At 42.7% G+C, this 17,838-nt stretch overlaps 1 protein-coding gene across 3 annotated transcripts in view; it reads left to right on the top strand.

Moving 5' to 3' along the window:
• Nucleotides 1-17,838, top strand: part of LOC110528585 (integrin alpha-7) — a 67,946-nt gene that overhangs the window by 37,228 nt on the left and 12,880 nt on the right. For all 3 annotated transcript variants that reach the window (XM_036984186.1, XM_036984185.1, XM_036984187.1), the window contains exons 5-16: nucleotides 6,713-6,920; nucleotides 7,543-7,736; nucleotides 8,385-8,473; nucleotides 9,707-9,933; nucleotides 10,037-10,098; nucleotides 10,726-10,895; nucleotides 11,259-11,408; nucleotides 11,790-11,905; nucleotides 12,230-12,413; nucleotides 15,658-15,812; nucleotides 16,044-16,121; nucleotides 16,367-16,469. In XM_036984186.1, coding sequence (XP_036840081.1) covers nucleotides 6,713-6,920; nucleotides 7,543-7,736; nucleotides 8,385-8,473; nucleotides 9,707-9,933; nucleotides 10,037-10,098; nucleotides 10,726-10,895; nucleotides 11,259-11,408; nucleotides 11,790-11,905; nucleotides 12,230-12,413; nucleotides 15,658-15,812; nucleotides 16,044-16,121; nucleotides 16,367-16,469 — 1,736 coding nt within the window. The remainder of the gene's footprint in view (nucleotides 1-6,712; nucleotides 6,921-7,542; nucleotides 7,737-8,384; nucleotides 8,474-9,706; nucleotides 9,934-10,036; nucleotides 10,099-10,725; nucleotides 10,896-11,258; nucleotides 11,409-11,789; nucleotides 11,906-12,229; nucleotides 12,414-15,657; nucleotides 15,813-16,043; nucleotides 16,122-16,366; nucleotides 16,470-17,838) is intronic.

Genomic DNA, 17,838 nt, shown 5'->3' with positions numbered 1-17,838 from the left:
ACAACTTACTGTATCAAGTCTCCAGGGTTGTGGCCTATTCAATTTCAATGCCAGTCAATTCAGAATGTAAACAAAATTCTAATTCCAAATTGTACACATTGAAAAGCATTGAAGAGAATTGGAATTTCAGTGTACTTCCTGAGTTGATTAGAATTGGAATGGAATTAACCCAATCCCTTCTGTCCTCCCACCTGCCCTTACCCCCGTGTGGTGGTGTATGCTCGTTGCTAGCTCTTCTCTAGAACGTGTTTAGAATGTACGTAGATTCGAACATAGAACTCCTGTCTGGTCTGCATGTCTCTCTGTGTTACTATCAGTCTGTACTGTCTGTCAGTCTGTTTGGTGTAGTGGTCTGTACAGCCTGCCAGTCTGTCAGTCTGTATGGTGGGGCAGTCTGCACAGCCTGTCGGTCTGTATGGTGGGGGGGTCTGCACAGCCTGTCAGTCTGTATGGTGGGGCAGTCTGCACAGCCTGTCATTCTGTCAGTCTGTATGGTGGGGCAGTCTGCACAGCCTGTCGGTCTGTATGGTGGGGGGGTCTGCACAGCCTGTCAGTCTGTATGGTGGGGCAGTCTGCACAGCCTGTCATTCTGTCAGTCTGTATGGTGGGGCAGTCTGCACAGCCTGTCATTCTGTCAGTCTGTATGGTGGGGTGGTCTGCACAGCCTGTCAGTCTGTCAGTCTGTATGGTGGGGCAGTCTGCACAGCCTGTCAGTCTGTCCGTCTGTAGTTTACTCTATGACGTGGTGGTTTGGAGCTGTCCAGGGTACCTTGGTGTTGGTTCTATATACAGTACATCTAGATCTACATTCTTATCTACGTTTTGTAGACACAGGTAACTTTGCTAAGTAAAATAAAGGGGTTTGAAGTGAAATAAGTAAGTAAGTAAAGCAGAATTTAAAAACAAATCTCAAAGTGAACAAAATATTCTGAGATCACAGTGGTAATCGTTTATGTAGGATTTTGTGTAGAAAGACAATACCAACACTAACATGTACAGTATACTGTATGTCAAAGAGGGATTTGCAGAAGGTTGAATGATACTGCTTCCACAGCGTAGGCCCCATGGGGAATAGAGTGTTTAGAATCTGCGTTCTAGTGCACAGTTAAGAGCAGTCATTTCCTTGGAGCTGAGTGTTAACAGCAGTCATTTCCTTGGAGCTGGGTGTTAACAGCAGTCATTTCCTTGGAGCTGAGTGTTAAGAGCAGTCATTTCCTAGGAACTGGGTGTTAAGAGCAGTCATTTCCTTGGAGCTGGGTGTTAACAGCAGTCATTTCCTTGGAGCTGGGTGTTAAGAGCAGTCATTTCCTTGGAGCTGGGTGTTTAGAGCAGTAATTTCCTTGGAGCTGGGTGTTTAGAGCAGTCATTTCCTTGGAGCTGGGTGTTTAGAGCAGTCATTTCCTTGGAGCTGAGTGTTTAGAGCAGTCATTTCCTTGGAGCTGGGTGTTTAGAGCAGTCATTTCCTTGGAGCTGGGTGTTAACAGCAGTCATTTCCTTGGAGCTGGGTGTTAACAGCAGTCATTTCCTTGGAGCTGGGTGTTTAGAGCAGTCATTTCCTTGGAGTTGGGTGTTAACAACAGTCATTTCCTTGGAGCTGGGTGTTTAGAGCAGTCATTTCCTTGGAGCTGGGTGTTAACAGCAGTCATTTCCTTGGAGCTGGGTGTTTAGAGCAGTCATTTCCTTGGAGCTGAGTGTTTAGAGCAGTCATTTCCTTGGAGCTGGGTGTTTAGAGCAGTCATTTCCTTGGAGCTGAGTGTTAACAGCAGTCATTTCCTTGGAGCTGAGTGTTTAGAGCAGTCATTTCCTTGGAGCTGAGTGTTAACAGCAGTCATTTCCTTGGAGCTGAGTGTTTAGAGCAGTCATTTCCTTGGAGCTGAGTGTTAACAGCAGTCATTTCCTTGGAGCTGAGTGTTAACAGCAGTCATTTCCTTGGAGCTGAGTGTTAACAGCAGTCATTTCCTTGTAGCCGAGTGACATCTCTTTTATCGATAAGAGATACTTGCTCATTCCCATTTTAGATCCAGCTAATGGACTCTAACCAATAACGTTTTGTCCATCCGATTGATTGTTCCCATCAACCATGTGGATCTATTCTACATCTGTAAACCCCTCTATTCTCATCCTCCTCTACACAACAACTTGATTGCCTCCCAAAGAGCTCCTTATTCCCTATATACAGTATAGTGCACTGTGGGCCCTATAGGCTCTGGTCTAAAGTAGTGTACTGTGGGCCCTATAGGACCTGGTCTAAAGTAGTGCCCTATATAGAGAATAGGGTTCCATTTGGGAGGAATATCCTGCCTTATCCCTCGTCCTCCACATCCTTAATGGCCATTATAACCTTTGACCCCTCACTTATAACTCGCTGCATGCCTCCATTGACCCTCTAACCAAATTACATAATGACTAAATACATATACCATATGTTTTGCACGCTTACTAAAAGGCCACAGACAGACGATAGTGCTATTACTGGTTATGTTTTAGCTTAGTTAAATGGCAGATTTAAGTTCAATCCAAATAAAAATGCAGAAATAAATGTAAAGGAATTTCACCACAGTCTGTGGTCATCTTCACCTCTGACTGACTTCACACGGGAATCTACTCATCTTGACTGATACAGATGTCTAATGTACTGTATAGTATAATAACAGTATGATCCTTTATAGTACAGGACTTCCGGGAAACCAGCCCTGTATGCATTCTGTTATTGTATTATGTCCAATGGAGATTCTCCAATAAAATTATGTCTTAGTACAAGACTAGGCTTGATGTGTGTCCGGGAAACTGGTCCCTAATGTCTTACAATGTAAAAAGCTTATTGTAAATGTAAATAGCTTATAATTAAATCCAGTCTTTCGACTGAGTGAACAAGTCACTACCCAGGCAGCAGCAGTTGTACATGCTGTTTCTTCTCAGATCGTATCCATTAAATCTGATTACTGTTGGATAGAGAATCCAGCGTAGTCCACTGATGAGTCAGGCCCAGTTTTTCCACAGTAACTGCCAAAATAAATACTGCCAATGAAAAATGAAATGTTTCAATTTTCCAATTTGTCTCACACGATTTTCCGTTGACAGGAAGTCCCACTGAGAACTACTGATCAGAGATCAGTAAAGAAGCTACATTATATTTAGATCCATTTATAACTCACATAAGTCTTACAACCACGAGGGCCTGCACTGTAGACAGCTGCACAACACAACTGTTTGCAGGGACCCCATTCCCGAAACCTGGTGGGACCCACTCCCGAAACTTAGTGGGCCACATTCCCTAAACCTGGTGGGCCCATTCCCGAATCCTGGTTGGCCCCATTCCCAAAACCTGGTGGGCCCCATTCCCAAAACCTGGTGGGACCCCATTCCCGAATCCTGGTGAGACCCATTCCCGAATCCTGGTGGGCCCCATTCCCGAATCCTGGTGGGCCGCATTCCCGAATCCTGGTGGGCCCCATTCCCAAAACCTGGTGGGCCCCATTCCCAAAACCTGGTGGGCCCCATTCCCAAAACCTGGTGGGCCCCATTCCCAAATCCTGGTGGGCCGCATTCCCGAATCCTGGTGGGCCCCATTCCCGAATCTTGGAGGGCCCCAGTTTAAAAAAGGTTGCAAGATAAAGCCTCCCTTCCCTTTATAGCTTTAAGGAGCAGATTGGACTTCTTTATGTAAAAGACAGAGAGGATCAGACTTCTTTGTGTAAAAGACAGAGAGGATCAGACTTCTTTGTGTAAAAGACAGAGAGGATCAGACTTCTTTGTGTAAAAGACAGAGAGGATCAGACTTCTTTGTGTAAAAGACAGAGAGGATCAGACTTCTTTGTGTAAAAGACAGAGCGGATCAGACTTCTTTGTGTAAAAGACAGAGAGGATCAGACTTCTTTGTGTAAAAGACAGAGAGGATCAGACTTCTTTGTGTAAAAGACAGAGAGGATCAGACTTATTTGTGTAAAAGACAGAGAGGATCAGACTTCTTTATGTAAAAGACAGAGAGGATCAGACTTCTTTATGTAAAAGACAGAGAGGATCAGACTTCTTTGTGTAAAAGACAGAGAGGATCAGACTTCTTTATGTAAAAGACAGAGGATCAGACTTCTTTATGTAAAAGACAGAGAGGATCAGACTTCTTTATGTAAAAGACAGAGAGGATCAGACTTCTTTATGTAAAAGACAGAGAGGATCAGACTTCTTTATGTAAAAGACAGAGAGGATCAGACTTCTTTATGTAAAAGACAGAGAGGATCAGACTTCTTTATGTAAAAGACCGAGAGGATCAGACTTCTTTGTGTAAAAGACAGAGAGGATCAGACTTCTTTATGTAAAAGACAGAGAGGATCAGACTTCTTTATGTAAAAGACAGAGAGGATCAGACTTCTTTGTGTAAAAGACAGAGAGGATCAGACTTCTTTATGTAAAAGACAGAGAGGATCAGACTTCTTTATGTAAAAGACAGAGAGGATCAGACTTCTTTATGTAAAAGACAGAGAGGATCAGACTCCTTTATGTAAAAGACAGAGAGGATCAGACTTCTTTATGTAAAAGACAGAGAGGATCAGACTTCTTTATGTAAAAGACAGAGGATCAGACTTCTTTATGTAAAAGACAGAGAGGATCAGACTTCTTTATGTAAAAGACAGAGAGGATCAGACTTCTTTATGTAAAAGACAGAGAGGATCAGACTTCTTTATGTAAAAGACAGAGAGGATCAGACTTCTTTATGTAAAAGACAGAGAGGATCAGACTTCTTTATGTAAAAGACAGAGGATCAGACTTCTTTATGTAAAAGACAGAGAGGATCAGACTTCTTCATGTAAAAGACAGAGAGGATCAGACTTCTTTGTGTAAAAGACAGAGAGGATCAGACTTCTTTATGTAAAAGACAGAGAGGATCAGACTCCTTTATGTAAAAGACAGAGAGGATCAGACTTATTTGTGTAAAAGACAGAGAGGATCAGACTTCTTTGTGTAAAAGACAGAGAGGATCAGACTTCTTTGTGTAAAAGACAGAGAGGATCAGACTTCTTTATGTAAAAGACAGAGAGGATCAGACTTCTTTGTGTAAAAGACAGAGAGGATCAGACTTCTTTGTGTAAAAGACAGAGAGGATCAGACTTCTTTGTGTAAAAGACAGAGAGGATCAGACTTCTTTGTGTAAAAGACAGAGAGGATCAGACTTCTTTATGTAAAAGACAGAGAGGATCAGACTTCTTTGTGTAAAAGACAGAGAGGATCAGACTTCTTTATGTAAAAGACAGAGAGGATCAGACTTCTTTGTGTAAAAGACAGAGAGGATCAGACTTCTTTATGTAAAAGACAGAGAGGATCAGACTTCTTTATGTAAAAGACAGAGAGGATCAGACTTCTTTGTGTAAAAGACAGAGAGGATCAGACTTCTTTATGTAAAAGACAGAGAGGATCAGACTCCTTTATGTAAAAGACAGAGAGGATCAGACTTCTTTATGTAAAAGACAGAGAGGATCAGACTCCTTTGTAATAGTAAAGGCCTCCGTTATTTTGGGTAGATATCAACTATAACTGTAGCATTCCTCTTAAAGGGACACAAATACATTTTACTAGAGTTGTGATGTGACTTTTTTTGCGTGAAAAGACACATGAGTTCATCCCTCTCTTAAAGGCCTAGTTTGGTATATTTACAGACGTTTTCTCTTAATCTCTTAAAGGCCTACACTGTTACTGGATCACATGTCCAACTGTCACATTCATCTTGAAGGGACAAAGCTCTATTATTTGCTTGTTCTACAGTGAGTCAGACAGCAGAATTCCACACCTGTTGCCTTGGAGCTTCTACAAAATGCGTCCAAAACAGAAAAGCTACCAAACAACTGTCTGCTGAACAACTAATGAGGTCATAGTCTACATTGTAGTCATTTAGCAGACACTCTTATCCAGAGCAACTAGTAAGTGCCTTGCTCAAGAGCACATCAACAGATTTTTCACCTAATCAGCTTTGGGATTTGAACCAGCAACTGTTCAATTACTGGTCTAATGCTCTTAACCGCTAGGCTACCTGTTCTCTCAAGGCAAATTTATTAACTAGTTATGATTCTCAAGCTGGTTAATTATTTGACCAGACTAAAATATACGAGCATAAGTCTTACAACCAGCTTCCCACAGTAGTTCAGCCAACCTTTTGGTCATTCCACACCTGTCGCCCTGAACTTCTCTGTGTCCGTCTCTGTTTGTCTCTCTGGATGTTTGTCTAGAGGATGCTTTTAGCACAGTATTTGTCTGTCTCTGTTTTTGTCTATGAGATGCTTCTGCCTGAATGTTGACCCTGGACTAACACAAGACTCCCTGCCAATCCCTACTCTGACACCCCGCATGTTGGAATATAGCAACAACAACAAACATGTCATTGTGAATTAAATGATTTGATTTGTATCTGATATTTTTTCCACACATGCTCATGTCACACCACATGCACGTTCAATTCCCCCTCTTTCACTATTTCACTATACCACTGCAGACACACCCCTCACATCCCTACACACACCCCATCCCGAGGGAGTAAATCCCATTAAAGTAAGATGAATCCTCTGTTTACATGCACTATAGTAAGACTAGGAATCTTCTGTTTCACTTCTTATCACACACACAGACCTTGTCTTTACCTCTGTAGAAGACAAACATGTCCACTCCCTCACACACACACACACACTACTGCTACTAACTGTTATCCCATGATACCTTGCTCCAGGCTTCTCAGTGGACTCTGCTAAAGGCATAATGAGTCGTGGTGAGCTGACCTTCGTGGCGGGGGCTCCGAGAGCCAATCACACGGGAGCGGTGGTGCTACTGCGTAAAGATAACGTGTACCGCCTGGTGCCACAGCACATCCTGTGGGGAGAGGAGCTGGCTTCTTCCTTCGGGTACTCTGTGGCCACGGCTGATCTCAACAGTGACGGGTGAGAACTAATGCGCTAATGTCTGCTGCTGATACTATTGATAGTAGTGTATGGGAATGTATATACAGGTACTCTGGCATTATTCCTCCAGCTATCCCCTCTGATAGATTGCATTATTACACTCAATCCCCTCAGGTAAGACCATGGGGCGGCAGGGTAGCCTAGTGGTTAGAGCGTTGGACTAATAACCGGAAGGTTGCAAGTTCAAACCCCCGAGCTGACAAGGTACAAATCTGTCGTTCTTCAGGCCGTCATTGAAAATAAGATTTTTTTCTTAACTGACTTGCCTAGTTAAATAATGGTAAAAAAAAAAAAAAAGTGATGGCTGAGTAAGGTTCCACATTTCCAGAAAATTCCCTGTTCACATGTTTTCAGAAATCCCAGATGGAAGTTGAATTAGGTAGGAAAGGATGGAATCCTATAACTGGGAATACTCTGACCAGGATTTCTAAAGAACCTTGGAAAACATTTATTTCAGTTACAGATGTTTATGTTTATATAATGTTTAAATAATTATATGTTTATATTTGTAACCATCATCTTTCCACCCAAGATTCTGTAGAGCTCTTTCTGAACCTCCCTCCCGCCCTTTTCTCCCTCCTTCCCTGTTCTCTCCCCCCAGCTGGACAGACCTGATAGTGGGAGCTCCTAACTACTTTGACCGAAAAGCAGAGATCGGAGGTGCTGTGTACATCTTCCTCAACCCATTCGGTAACTGGGAATATGCTCAGCCAATCAGGCTCAATGGAACCTATGACTCCATGTTTGGATTGACCGTCAACAACGTTGGAGACTTGGACAGGGACGGATATGACGGTGAGGAAGGACTGGATCAAATCAAAAGTATTTAAACAACATTCACTTTACAATCCACTGATTTGAAGGGCTTGAGTCACTGGGTCACATCCCAAATGGCACCCTATTCCCTATGTAGTGCACCACTTTTACCAGGGCTCTTGTCAGAAGCAGTGCACTACATAGGGAATAGGGTGCAGACCCATTGTCCTTAGGTCACGAGATTTCCTGATAATTTTATGAAAGAGAAAACAAAATCCTACACACTGCAGTTACCAGCACTACTGTTTATTACACACACACACACACACACACACACACACACACACACACACACACACACACACACACACACACACACACACACACACACACACACACACACACACACACACACCACACACACACTACTGCTACTAACTGTTATCCCATGATGCCTTGCTCCAGGTTGAGCTCCAGCAGGTGAATATAAAAAAGTAAAAGTCCAGGTCATCTGAGCAAGAAACTTCTTGACTAGCGTCACAAAATTCCAGGAACTTTCAATAAATTTGAATATTGAACGTTTATTGAAAGGGTTTTACAACCCGACTCCTGACCCCACAAAAGACAATGTTTTAATGATGCTCAGTAGAGTTTATATTCAATGTGTTTCTGTCTCTCTCCGTCCAGACATCGCTGTGGGGGCTCCGTTCGATGGGGATGGCAAAGTGTTCATCTACCGAGGCTTGTCCTCAGGCATCGACACCAAGCCTGCACAGGTAAGAAGAGCCTTTAGAAAGCTTGATGCTCATCACTGAGTGTATTGAGTTGCACCTCCCCTGATTTTGCCCTAAGAACAGCCTCAATTCGTTGGGGACATGGACTCTACAAGGTGATGAAAGCATTCCACATGGATGCTGGACCATGTTGACTCCAATGCTTCCCAAACTTGTCAAGTTGGCTGGCTGTCCTTTGGGTGGTGGACCATTCTTGATACACACGGGAAACTGTTGAGCATGAAAAACCCAGCAGCGTTGCAGTTCTTGATGCAAACCGGTGCACCTGGCACCTACTACCATACCCCGTTCAAATGCACTTAAATCTTTTGTCTTGCACATTCACCCTCAGAATGGCACACATACACAATCCATGTCTCAAGTGTATCAAGGATTAGAAATCCTAATATGACCTATCTCCTCCCCTTCATCTAAACTGATTGAAGTGGATTTAACAAGTGACATCAATAAGGCTGTCATAGCTTTCACCTGGATTCACCTGCTCAGTCTATGTCATGGAACGTTAATGTTTTGTATAGTCAGTGTACATATGATATACTATATTTAATGTGATACTGTGAAATTACCCTTTGTATAATATCAATATCCATATATTTCAGTGTTTATGATTGCCATGTGTATATTGATACCCTTTTACTACAGTGGGATAAATCAGGGTCACACAGAGTGCTTCTTGGTAGTCTTGAACAAATCTTCCTTGAAACAAACATATACACCTCAGACACATGGTTATGGGCTTGTAGAGATGAAATGTATTCCATTTTGAGTTTGTATCTCAATATTAGACTTGACTATACATCACAGAAGACTGAAAAATAACAAAACCATTTGACGTAGAAACACCAGATTTTTGTAAAAACGTTTTATTCATTCTGAAATTCTGAGAAAGATGAATAACATTCCACCCATGAGGCCAATAGAGGGTGATTTGGTCATTTGACTATAGGAAAGGGCTACAAATGGGAAACTTTAGTAGTTAATGGTGTCTCATCATATCCGAATCAAAGCCTCGACTCCGGTGTTACAAACGTCATGGTGGACATATCGTTAAGTCTCAATAAAGTTTGATGTGGTTCAAGTTCAACTAAGTTAACTGACTGATAACATCATACCCTAAATGCAGGTGTGTAGGACTATCTGAATAATAAATACAGGTTTAAAGTTGCACTTGATTATACAAGTTAAGACATGTGACCTTCATGTTGCCCCTCACAGATCCTGGATGGAGTGGACGAGGGGGTGAAGAGGTTCGGCTACTCCATCTCAGGAGGTCTGGACATCGATGGGAACCTGTACCCTGACCTGGCAGTAGGCTCTCTCGGTGATAAGCTAGTTCTGTACAGGTCTCGCCCGGTCATTCACGTGACCCGGGATGTATCCATCGAACCTCAGCAGTATATTGACTTGGAGCAACACAACTGCAAGGGGAGAGATGGAGTTTGGTAGGTCGCAAATAACATTCCTCTCATCCTTCACTACCACGTTTGGTAGTGTGCTTCTGCTGTTGACAGATTGTTGTTCGCTAACTTTATTCTCTGTTGTCAGTGTGGAGGTCAAAGCCTGCTTCACCTATACTGCTTACCCAGAGACCTACTCACCAGACATCAGTGAGTTACTGTACACCTCTCTGTTTAGAACCAGTTGGTTTTTCTGTCTGGTAATATGTCCAGCTGTGTAAAATAGTCTGGTAATATGTCCAGCTGTGTAAAATAGTGTGGCAATATGTCCAGCTGTGTAAAATAGTCTGGTAATATGTCCAGCTGTGTAAAATAGTCTGGTAATATGTCCAGCTGTGTAAAATAGTCTGGTAATATGTCCAGCTGTGTAAAATAGTGTGGTAATATGTCAGCTGTGTAAAATAGTCTGGTAATATGTCCAGCTGTGTAAAATAGTCTGGTAATATGTCCAGCTGTGTAAAATAGTCTGGTAATATGTCCAGCTGTGTAAAATATTGTGGTAATATGTCCAGCTGTGTAAAATAGTCTGGTAATATGTCCAGCTGTGTAAAATAGTCTGGTAATATGTCTAGCTTTGTAAAATAGTATGGTAATATGTCTAGCTGTGTAAAATAGTGTGGTAAATGTCCAGTAGCTTATCTTTGGTGTGTTGTAGTGTGCTGGCTTTTCTCTGACTCTCTTTCCTTCCTTCCTTCCTTCCTTCCTTCCTTCCCCTTCTTTCATTCCTTCCTTCCTTTCCTCCCCTTCCTTCATTCCTGCCTCCCTCCCTCCCACTAGCCCTGGTCCTACTCATCGAGGCTGACACAGAGCGCAGGAAGCTCGGCCTGCCCCACCGTGTTAGCTTCCTGGGTCGCAGTGCACAGGCGGCAGAGTACACACACACTGACGAGGTGGAGCTGAGAGGTCAACGCCATCCCGCCTGCCAGAGCGCCACCTTCCAACTAAACGTACAGTACAATATGACACAATCATTTAATCTGAATACGAACGGGAGGTGTTAGAGATTACAACTACAGAATATATCAATTACCTTTTCTTTCCACTATGCAACATCAAAAAAGGCAAAGCGAAGTGTTTAGTTCTGTCAGTGCTCTCTATCACCCAGTACATGCAGTTGCACTGTGTTACTACTCTGGGTAGAAAAAGTATTTAAGTTGTGCTTTATTTAGCTAAACTGGCATAATTTAACAATTTAATAATTGTCTTAAAAGTTGAATGAAAACACATTTTATTTCCTTCCAACTCCAATATCATATGACTCCCATGTAATTGAATCACGTTGAGTAATCATTGAATTCTTTCCCTTACAGGACAATATCCGTGATAAGCTGCGTCCCATCTCTCTGGCCATCACCCACACCATCAGACCCCCCATGTTCTCCTCAGACACTAACCCAGAGGAACGAGACACGCTACCTCCTGTACTGAGTGTTTCCACCTCCAACACCCTGCACTCTGAGGTCAGTACCTTTACCTCCTGTACTGAGTGTTTCCACCTCCAACAGCCTACACTCTGAGGTCAGTACCTTTACCTCCTGTACTGAGTGTTTCTACTTCCAACACCCTGCACTCTGAGGTCAGTACCTTTACCTCCTGTACTGAGTGTTTCCACCTCCAACACCCTGCACTCTGAGGTCAGTACCATAACAACAGAACCAGGGAACATACTAATCTGCATTTTCCTGAAGGGATACATGCTTAATTAATACATACCTGTGTGATACCGGTATAGTACAGGGTTTTGTTATTTCATAGTGGGGGAACCAGTTTCCCAAAGTGAAATCATTTGGACATTTAAAAAGATTCTATGATTTGAAATGTGTCCGTCTCCTCCGTTGCAGGTGAATTTCCTGAGGGAAGGCTGTGGCGATGATAAGATTTGTCAGAGCAACCTGAAGTTGACCTACCAGTTTGGAACCCGACCTCCCACCTCTGACCTCTTCACCCCTCTGCCAAGGTTAGTATGACTTCTTCTTTGTATTTCCTCATCTCCCGGAGAAGAGGAGTTGAGCAATTCTAATAGCTGTTACATTCAAACCCTCTGGTGTGCCACACTTCATATCTAACCACTTCTTTTCTATTTCCTCATTTTGTATTTATCATTTAATTAGGCAAGTCATTTAAGAACAAATTCTTATTTACAAGGCTACCTGCCGCCTCATGCCCCTCTCATTCCGGAGATGGCGAGGTGGCGGTGTTCTCTCTGTCTGACCAGAGATCCTATGTCTAACCACTTTCTCTATTCCTCTTTTCTATTTCCCTTTTAATCCCTTCATTGCAGGGATGATGAAGAGGTGGCGGTGTTTTCTCTGTCTGACCAGAGGTCTGTGGTGTTGGAGGTGACCGTCACCAACATGCCCTCAGACCCTCTGTCCCCAGAGGAGGATGGAGATGATGCCCATGCTGCCCAACTACTGGTGACCCTGCCAGACACCCTGTCCTACTCTGGCTTCAGGGGACAACAGGTACACACACACCAAACACACACACACACATATTCACAGTAATTTTCTACCTCTCCTTGTCCCAGGCTGCATCCCCACATCTTAAACATTTTGCTACAGTGGGCTAAATCAGAGTCACACAGAGTGTTTCTTGGCAGTCTTAAAAATATCTACTTTGAAACAAACGTATACACCTCACACACACATGGTTATGGTCTTAAAAAAAAAAGACCTGTCAGATATAGGGATGAAATGTATTCATTTTTAAGTTTGTATCCCAATATTACACTTTACTATACATCACAGAAGACTGAAATATAACAAAACCATTTTACATAGAAACACCAGAATTTCAGCGGTTTTTGAAAAACAATTTGATAATTCGACTGCGTGAAAGGTGACTCTACAATCACCTTCACAAGAACTCTAAGGCTTCATGCCACAAGGACTACCACCCTGCAGCACTCAAATCTTTAATCAAAGTGCTTTGAAAGGCCGGTCATGGTACACATCACCTCCATCATCCCATACACCCTAAACTCACTCCAATTTGCATACCATCCGAACAGATCCATAGACAATGCAATCTCAATTGCACTCCGCACTGTTGGAATGCTCTTCATTGACTACAGCTCAGCATTCAACACCATTGTCCCCTACAAACCAAGCTTAGGACCCTGGGACTGAACACCTCCCTCTGCGACTGGATCCTGGACTTCCTGACGGGCCAGCACCCAGGTGGTGAGGGTAGGCAACATCACCTCCGCCACACTAACCCTCAATACGGGGGTTCCCCAGGGGTGTGTGCTTAGTCCCCTCCTGTACTGCCTGTTCACCCATGACTGAGTGGCCACGCAAGACTCCAACACCATAATGATATGAGGGTGGCTGGGCACCAAGAGACCTGGCAGTGTGGTGCCGGGACAACAACCTCTCCCTCAACGTCAGCAAGACCAAGGAACTGATTGTGGACTAAAAGAAACAAGCCCATCCATATCAACAGGGCTGCAGTGGAGCGGGTCAAGAGCCTCAAGTTCCTCTGTGTCCACATCACTAAGGACTTGGTTCACATGCTCACAATTGCAAAGAAGGCGTGACAGCACCTCTTCCCCCCCAGGAGGTTGAAAAGGTTTGGCATGGGCCCTCAAATTCTCAAAAAGTTCTACAGCTGCACCATTGAGAGCATCTTGACTGGCTTCATCACTGCTTGGTATGGCAACAGCACCGCCCTTGATCGCATGTCCGAGCTCTCTGCCACCCTATATCAGGCGGTGTGAAAGGAAGGCCCGTAAAATCGTTAAAGACTCCAGCCACCCAAGCTACAGACTGTCTCTGCTTTCGCATGGCAAGCAGTACCGGTGAATCAAGTCTGACACCAACAGGCTCCAGAACAGCCATAAGGCTGCTAAATAGCTAACAGAATGGCTACACAGACCGTGTATTTATTCCTATTCACACTCACAGGACTCTACACACTCACGCATAGTGAGTGTTGTAAATGAGGACAGACAATGTTTTCGCACTTCAGCACTCGGTGGTCCCATTCTGTGGGCTTGTGTGGCCTACCACTTCGCAGCTGAGCCATAGCAGCTCCTAGAAATTTCCACTTCACAATAACAGCCCTTACAGTTGACCGGGGCAGCTCTAGCAGGGCAGAAATTTGACAAACTGACTTGCTGAAAAGGTGGCATCCTGACAGTGCCATGTTGAAAGTCACTGAGCTCTTCAGTACAGGCCATTCTTCTGCCAATGTTTTTCTAAGGAGATTGCATGACTGTGTGCTCGGCCTGTACGTTGCATGACTGTATACACCTGTCAGAAACAGGTGTGGCTGAAATAGACTAATCCACTAATTTGGAGGGGTGTCCACATACTGTTGGCCATGTAGTGTATACACTTCTATCACTCTAGTATCGCTGCACATTGTAAATATGGTATTGGCACTGACCCTGTATATAGCTTCTTACTTTCTCGTGTTCTTCTTATTTCTTATTTTGATTTCTACTTTATGTTATTTTTAGTACTGCATTGATTTTGATTACTGCATTGTTGGGTTTGGAGTTTGCAAGAAATTAATTTCACACTACCTGTCCTACTCCTGCTTCAGGGAACAACAGGTACACACACCTAACTCTAGCCTTAATCCTAACCAGGGTTGTGGTCAATTCCACAAATTCCATTTTAATTCAATTCTCTCTCTGTGTAAATTCCATTTATTTTCTATTAAAATTCCAGTTTAGTTTTTGAATTTAAAGATATTTTAATTCCTTGGAATTCCAATGTTAGGTAAATTCAAGAATGCAATTCCCAATTCAATATTATCCTCAACAATTCCACAAATCCCAATTAGAATTAAATTCTCTCAGGCTTTAAGGCTGATCATGTCACTGTTCCGACAGCCTAGCTGTACTGGAAATATAGGAATACAGGTTGAAATGATGCAAAACAAATCCTACAGTAAAGGTTTTATACTATGATCATGAAATATTTATACTATGGTCATTAAATATTGAATATTTCAATTCCAATTCAATTCCAATTAAAAAAAGTCTAAGCAGTCTATTTCCAATTCAATTCCAATTCCATAACTTGAAGATTTTTAAAACTCTAATTTTATTCAATGTAAATGATTCACTTCATGAGTGATTTCAAGAATTGAATTGGAATTTGGACTTAACCCTTATCTTAACCCTGATCTTAACCCTGATCTTAACCCTGATCTTAACCCTGACCTTAACCCTGATCTTAACCCTGACCTTAACCTTGATCTTAACCCTGATCTTAACTCTGATCTTAACCTTGATCTTAACCCTGATCTTAACCCTGATCTTAACTCTGATCTTAACCCTGACCTTAACCCTGACCTTAACCCTGATCTTAACCCTGACCTTAACCTTGATCTTAACCCTGACCTTAACCTTGATCTTAACCCTGATCTTAACTCTGATCTTAACCTTGATCTTAACCCTGATCTTAACCCTGATCTTAACCCTGATCTTAACCCTGATCTTAACTCTGCCGGACATCCTTTCCTACTCTTGCTTCAGGGGACAACAGGTATTCACAATAAACGTTTGCATTCCTCTCAGATCTCCAACAGGGTCTAGGAGGTAGGGTCTAGGAATTGATTCTAGACAGGGCTGCCATATTATGCTTAGAGCCAGAAAAAACTATGTTGGTGATGTGGTCAGGAAAACCTTAGGGCAACTTTGCTTTGCTACATTAGCAGTATAATAATCCTGTGTTTCCTGTTTCATGAGTGTAGGTGGTGTGCCAGGCCAATCAGAACGGGTCTCAGGCAGAGTGCGAGCTGGGAAACCCGCTGAAGAGAGATGCTATACTGAAATTCTACATCATCCTCAGCACGTCTGCTATCACCATAGAGACCACGGAACTCACTGTCAACCTCCTGTTGGCTACGTAAGTCCTGGCTGGGCAACTCATTTTCGTAGTTGGTCTATTTAATGCATCTTAGGTTTCTCATACTGTAAAAAAAAAAACTGTTTATTTTCATATCATAGAGAAATACAGCTGTCATTGCACATGGAAGGGAATTGCTACTTTCAATATATGTATTCAAATTGAAATAGTCAAAAATGAAGATAGATCTTTTTTCCAGATTGCAATATGATGTGTGTATGTCCTCCTCAGCATCAGTGAACAGCGAGACCTGGCCACAGTCACAGCCGTGGCTAAAATCATCATAGAGCTCCCCCTGGCTGTCAGTGTGTAAGTCACACCCTCATGTCATTGGTGTGTCAAACAAATTTTGCCCCTGGAGGCCACATTCGGTACAGTGAGTCAGTAGGTCAATACACATTGACTGATATTTAACCCAGGATAGTGACAGTTGCTACTGTTTTCAGGGAGTTCTGAGGAACATGCAAACAGTTAACAGTAGTACCATAAGGCTCCCAGGCTCTGTCCAGCTGTCCACTGACCCTATCCGCCTGTCTGTCTCTGTGTTGTCTCAGGCTGGCCAGACCACACCAGCTGTTCTTCAGTGGGGCTGTAATGGGGGAGAGTGCCATGGAGACCTTGGACGATGTGGGGAGTGCTGTGGAGTTTGAGTTTACGGTGAGGAAGAGGAGACGAATCAAAAGTCGATGTAGCATGATAATGGCGGTGTTCACTTAAACAATCTCACTGGAATAAGACCTCCTTCATTCCTGTCATTATTGAAAGAGATCTCCAATATATATAATAGAGACAGAAGATCTAGCTGGTCTGTCATAATATAATAGAGACAGTAGATCTAGCTGGTCTGTCATAATATAATAGAGACAGTAGATCTAGCTGGTCTGTCATAATGTAATAGAGACAGTAGATCTAACTGGTCTGTCATAATATAATAGAGACAGTAGATCTAGCTGGTCTGTCATAATGTAATAGAGACAGTAGATCTAACTGGTCTGTCATAATATAATAGAGACAGTAGATCAACCTGGTCTGTCATAATATAATAGAGACAGTAGATCTAGCTGGTCTGTCCTAATATAATAGAGACAGACCAGCTAGATCTACTGTCTAAATTATATTATTATGACAGACCAGCTAGATACCTCACATCTCAAAGTAGGGCTACTTAATGTTAGATCCCTCACTTCCAAGGCAGTTATAGTCAATGAACTAATCACTGATCATAATCTTGATGTGATTGGCCTGATTGAAACATGGGTTAAGCCTGATGAATTTACTGTGTTAAATGAGGCCTCTCCTCCTGGTTAGTAGTCAGTCTACTCAATCACTTTTTATAGCTACTATTTACATGCCTCCTGGGCTATATACAGCGTTCCTCACTGAGTTCCCTGAATTCCTATTGGACCTTGTAGTCATGGCAGATAATATTCACATTTTTGGTGACTTTAATATTCACATGGAAAAGTCCACAGACCCACTCCAAAAGACTTTCGGAGTCATCATTGAGTCAGTGGATTTTGTCAAACATGTCCTACTCTCTGCCACAAGTCATACCCTGGACCTAGTTTCATCCTGTGGAATAAATATTGTGGACCTCAATGTTTTTCCTCATAATCCTGGACTATCGGACCACCATTTTATTACGTTTGCAATCACAAGAAATCATTTGCTCAGACCCCAACCAAGGATCATCAAAAGTCGTGCTATAAATTCCAGACTCGCTCCACCTACCCAAGGACGTCAGAGGACAAAAATTGGTTAACCATCTAACTGAGGAACTCAATTTAACCTTGTGTAATACTGTAGATGCAGTCGCACTGCTAAAAACAAAAAACATTTGTCACAAGAAACTAGCTCCCTGGTATACAGAAAATACCCAAGCTCTGAATCAAGCTTCCAGAAAATACCCGAGCCCTGAATCAAGCTTCCAGAAAATACCCAAGCTCTGAATCAAGCTTCCAGAAAATACCCAAGCCCTGAAGCAAGCTTCCAGAAAATTGGATAGGAAATGGCGCCACACCAAACT

Source organism: Oncorhynchus mykiss, chromosome 7 (genome assembly GCF_013265735.2).
Source record: "Oncorhynchus mykiss isolate Arlee chromosome 7, USDA_OmykA_1.1, whole genome shotgun sequence".
Classification (NCBI taxonomy): domain Eukaryota; kingdom Metazoa; phylum Chordata; class Actinopteri; order Salmoniformes; family Salmonidae; genus Oncorhynchus; species Oncorhynchus mykiss.
This window is presented reverse-complemented; position numbering and strand designations above follow the sequence as displayed.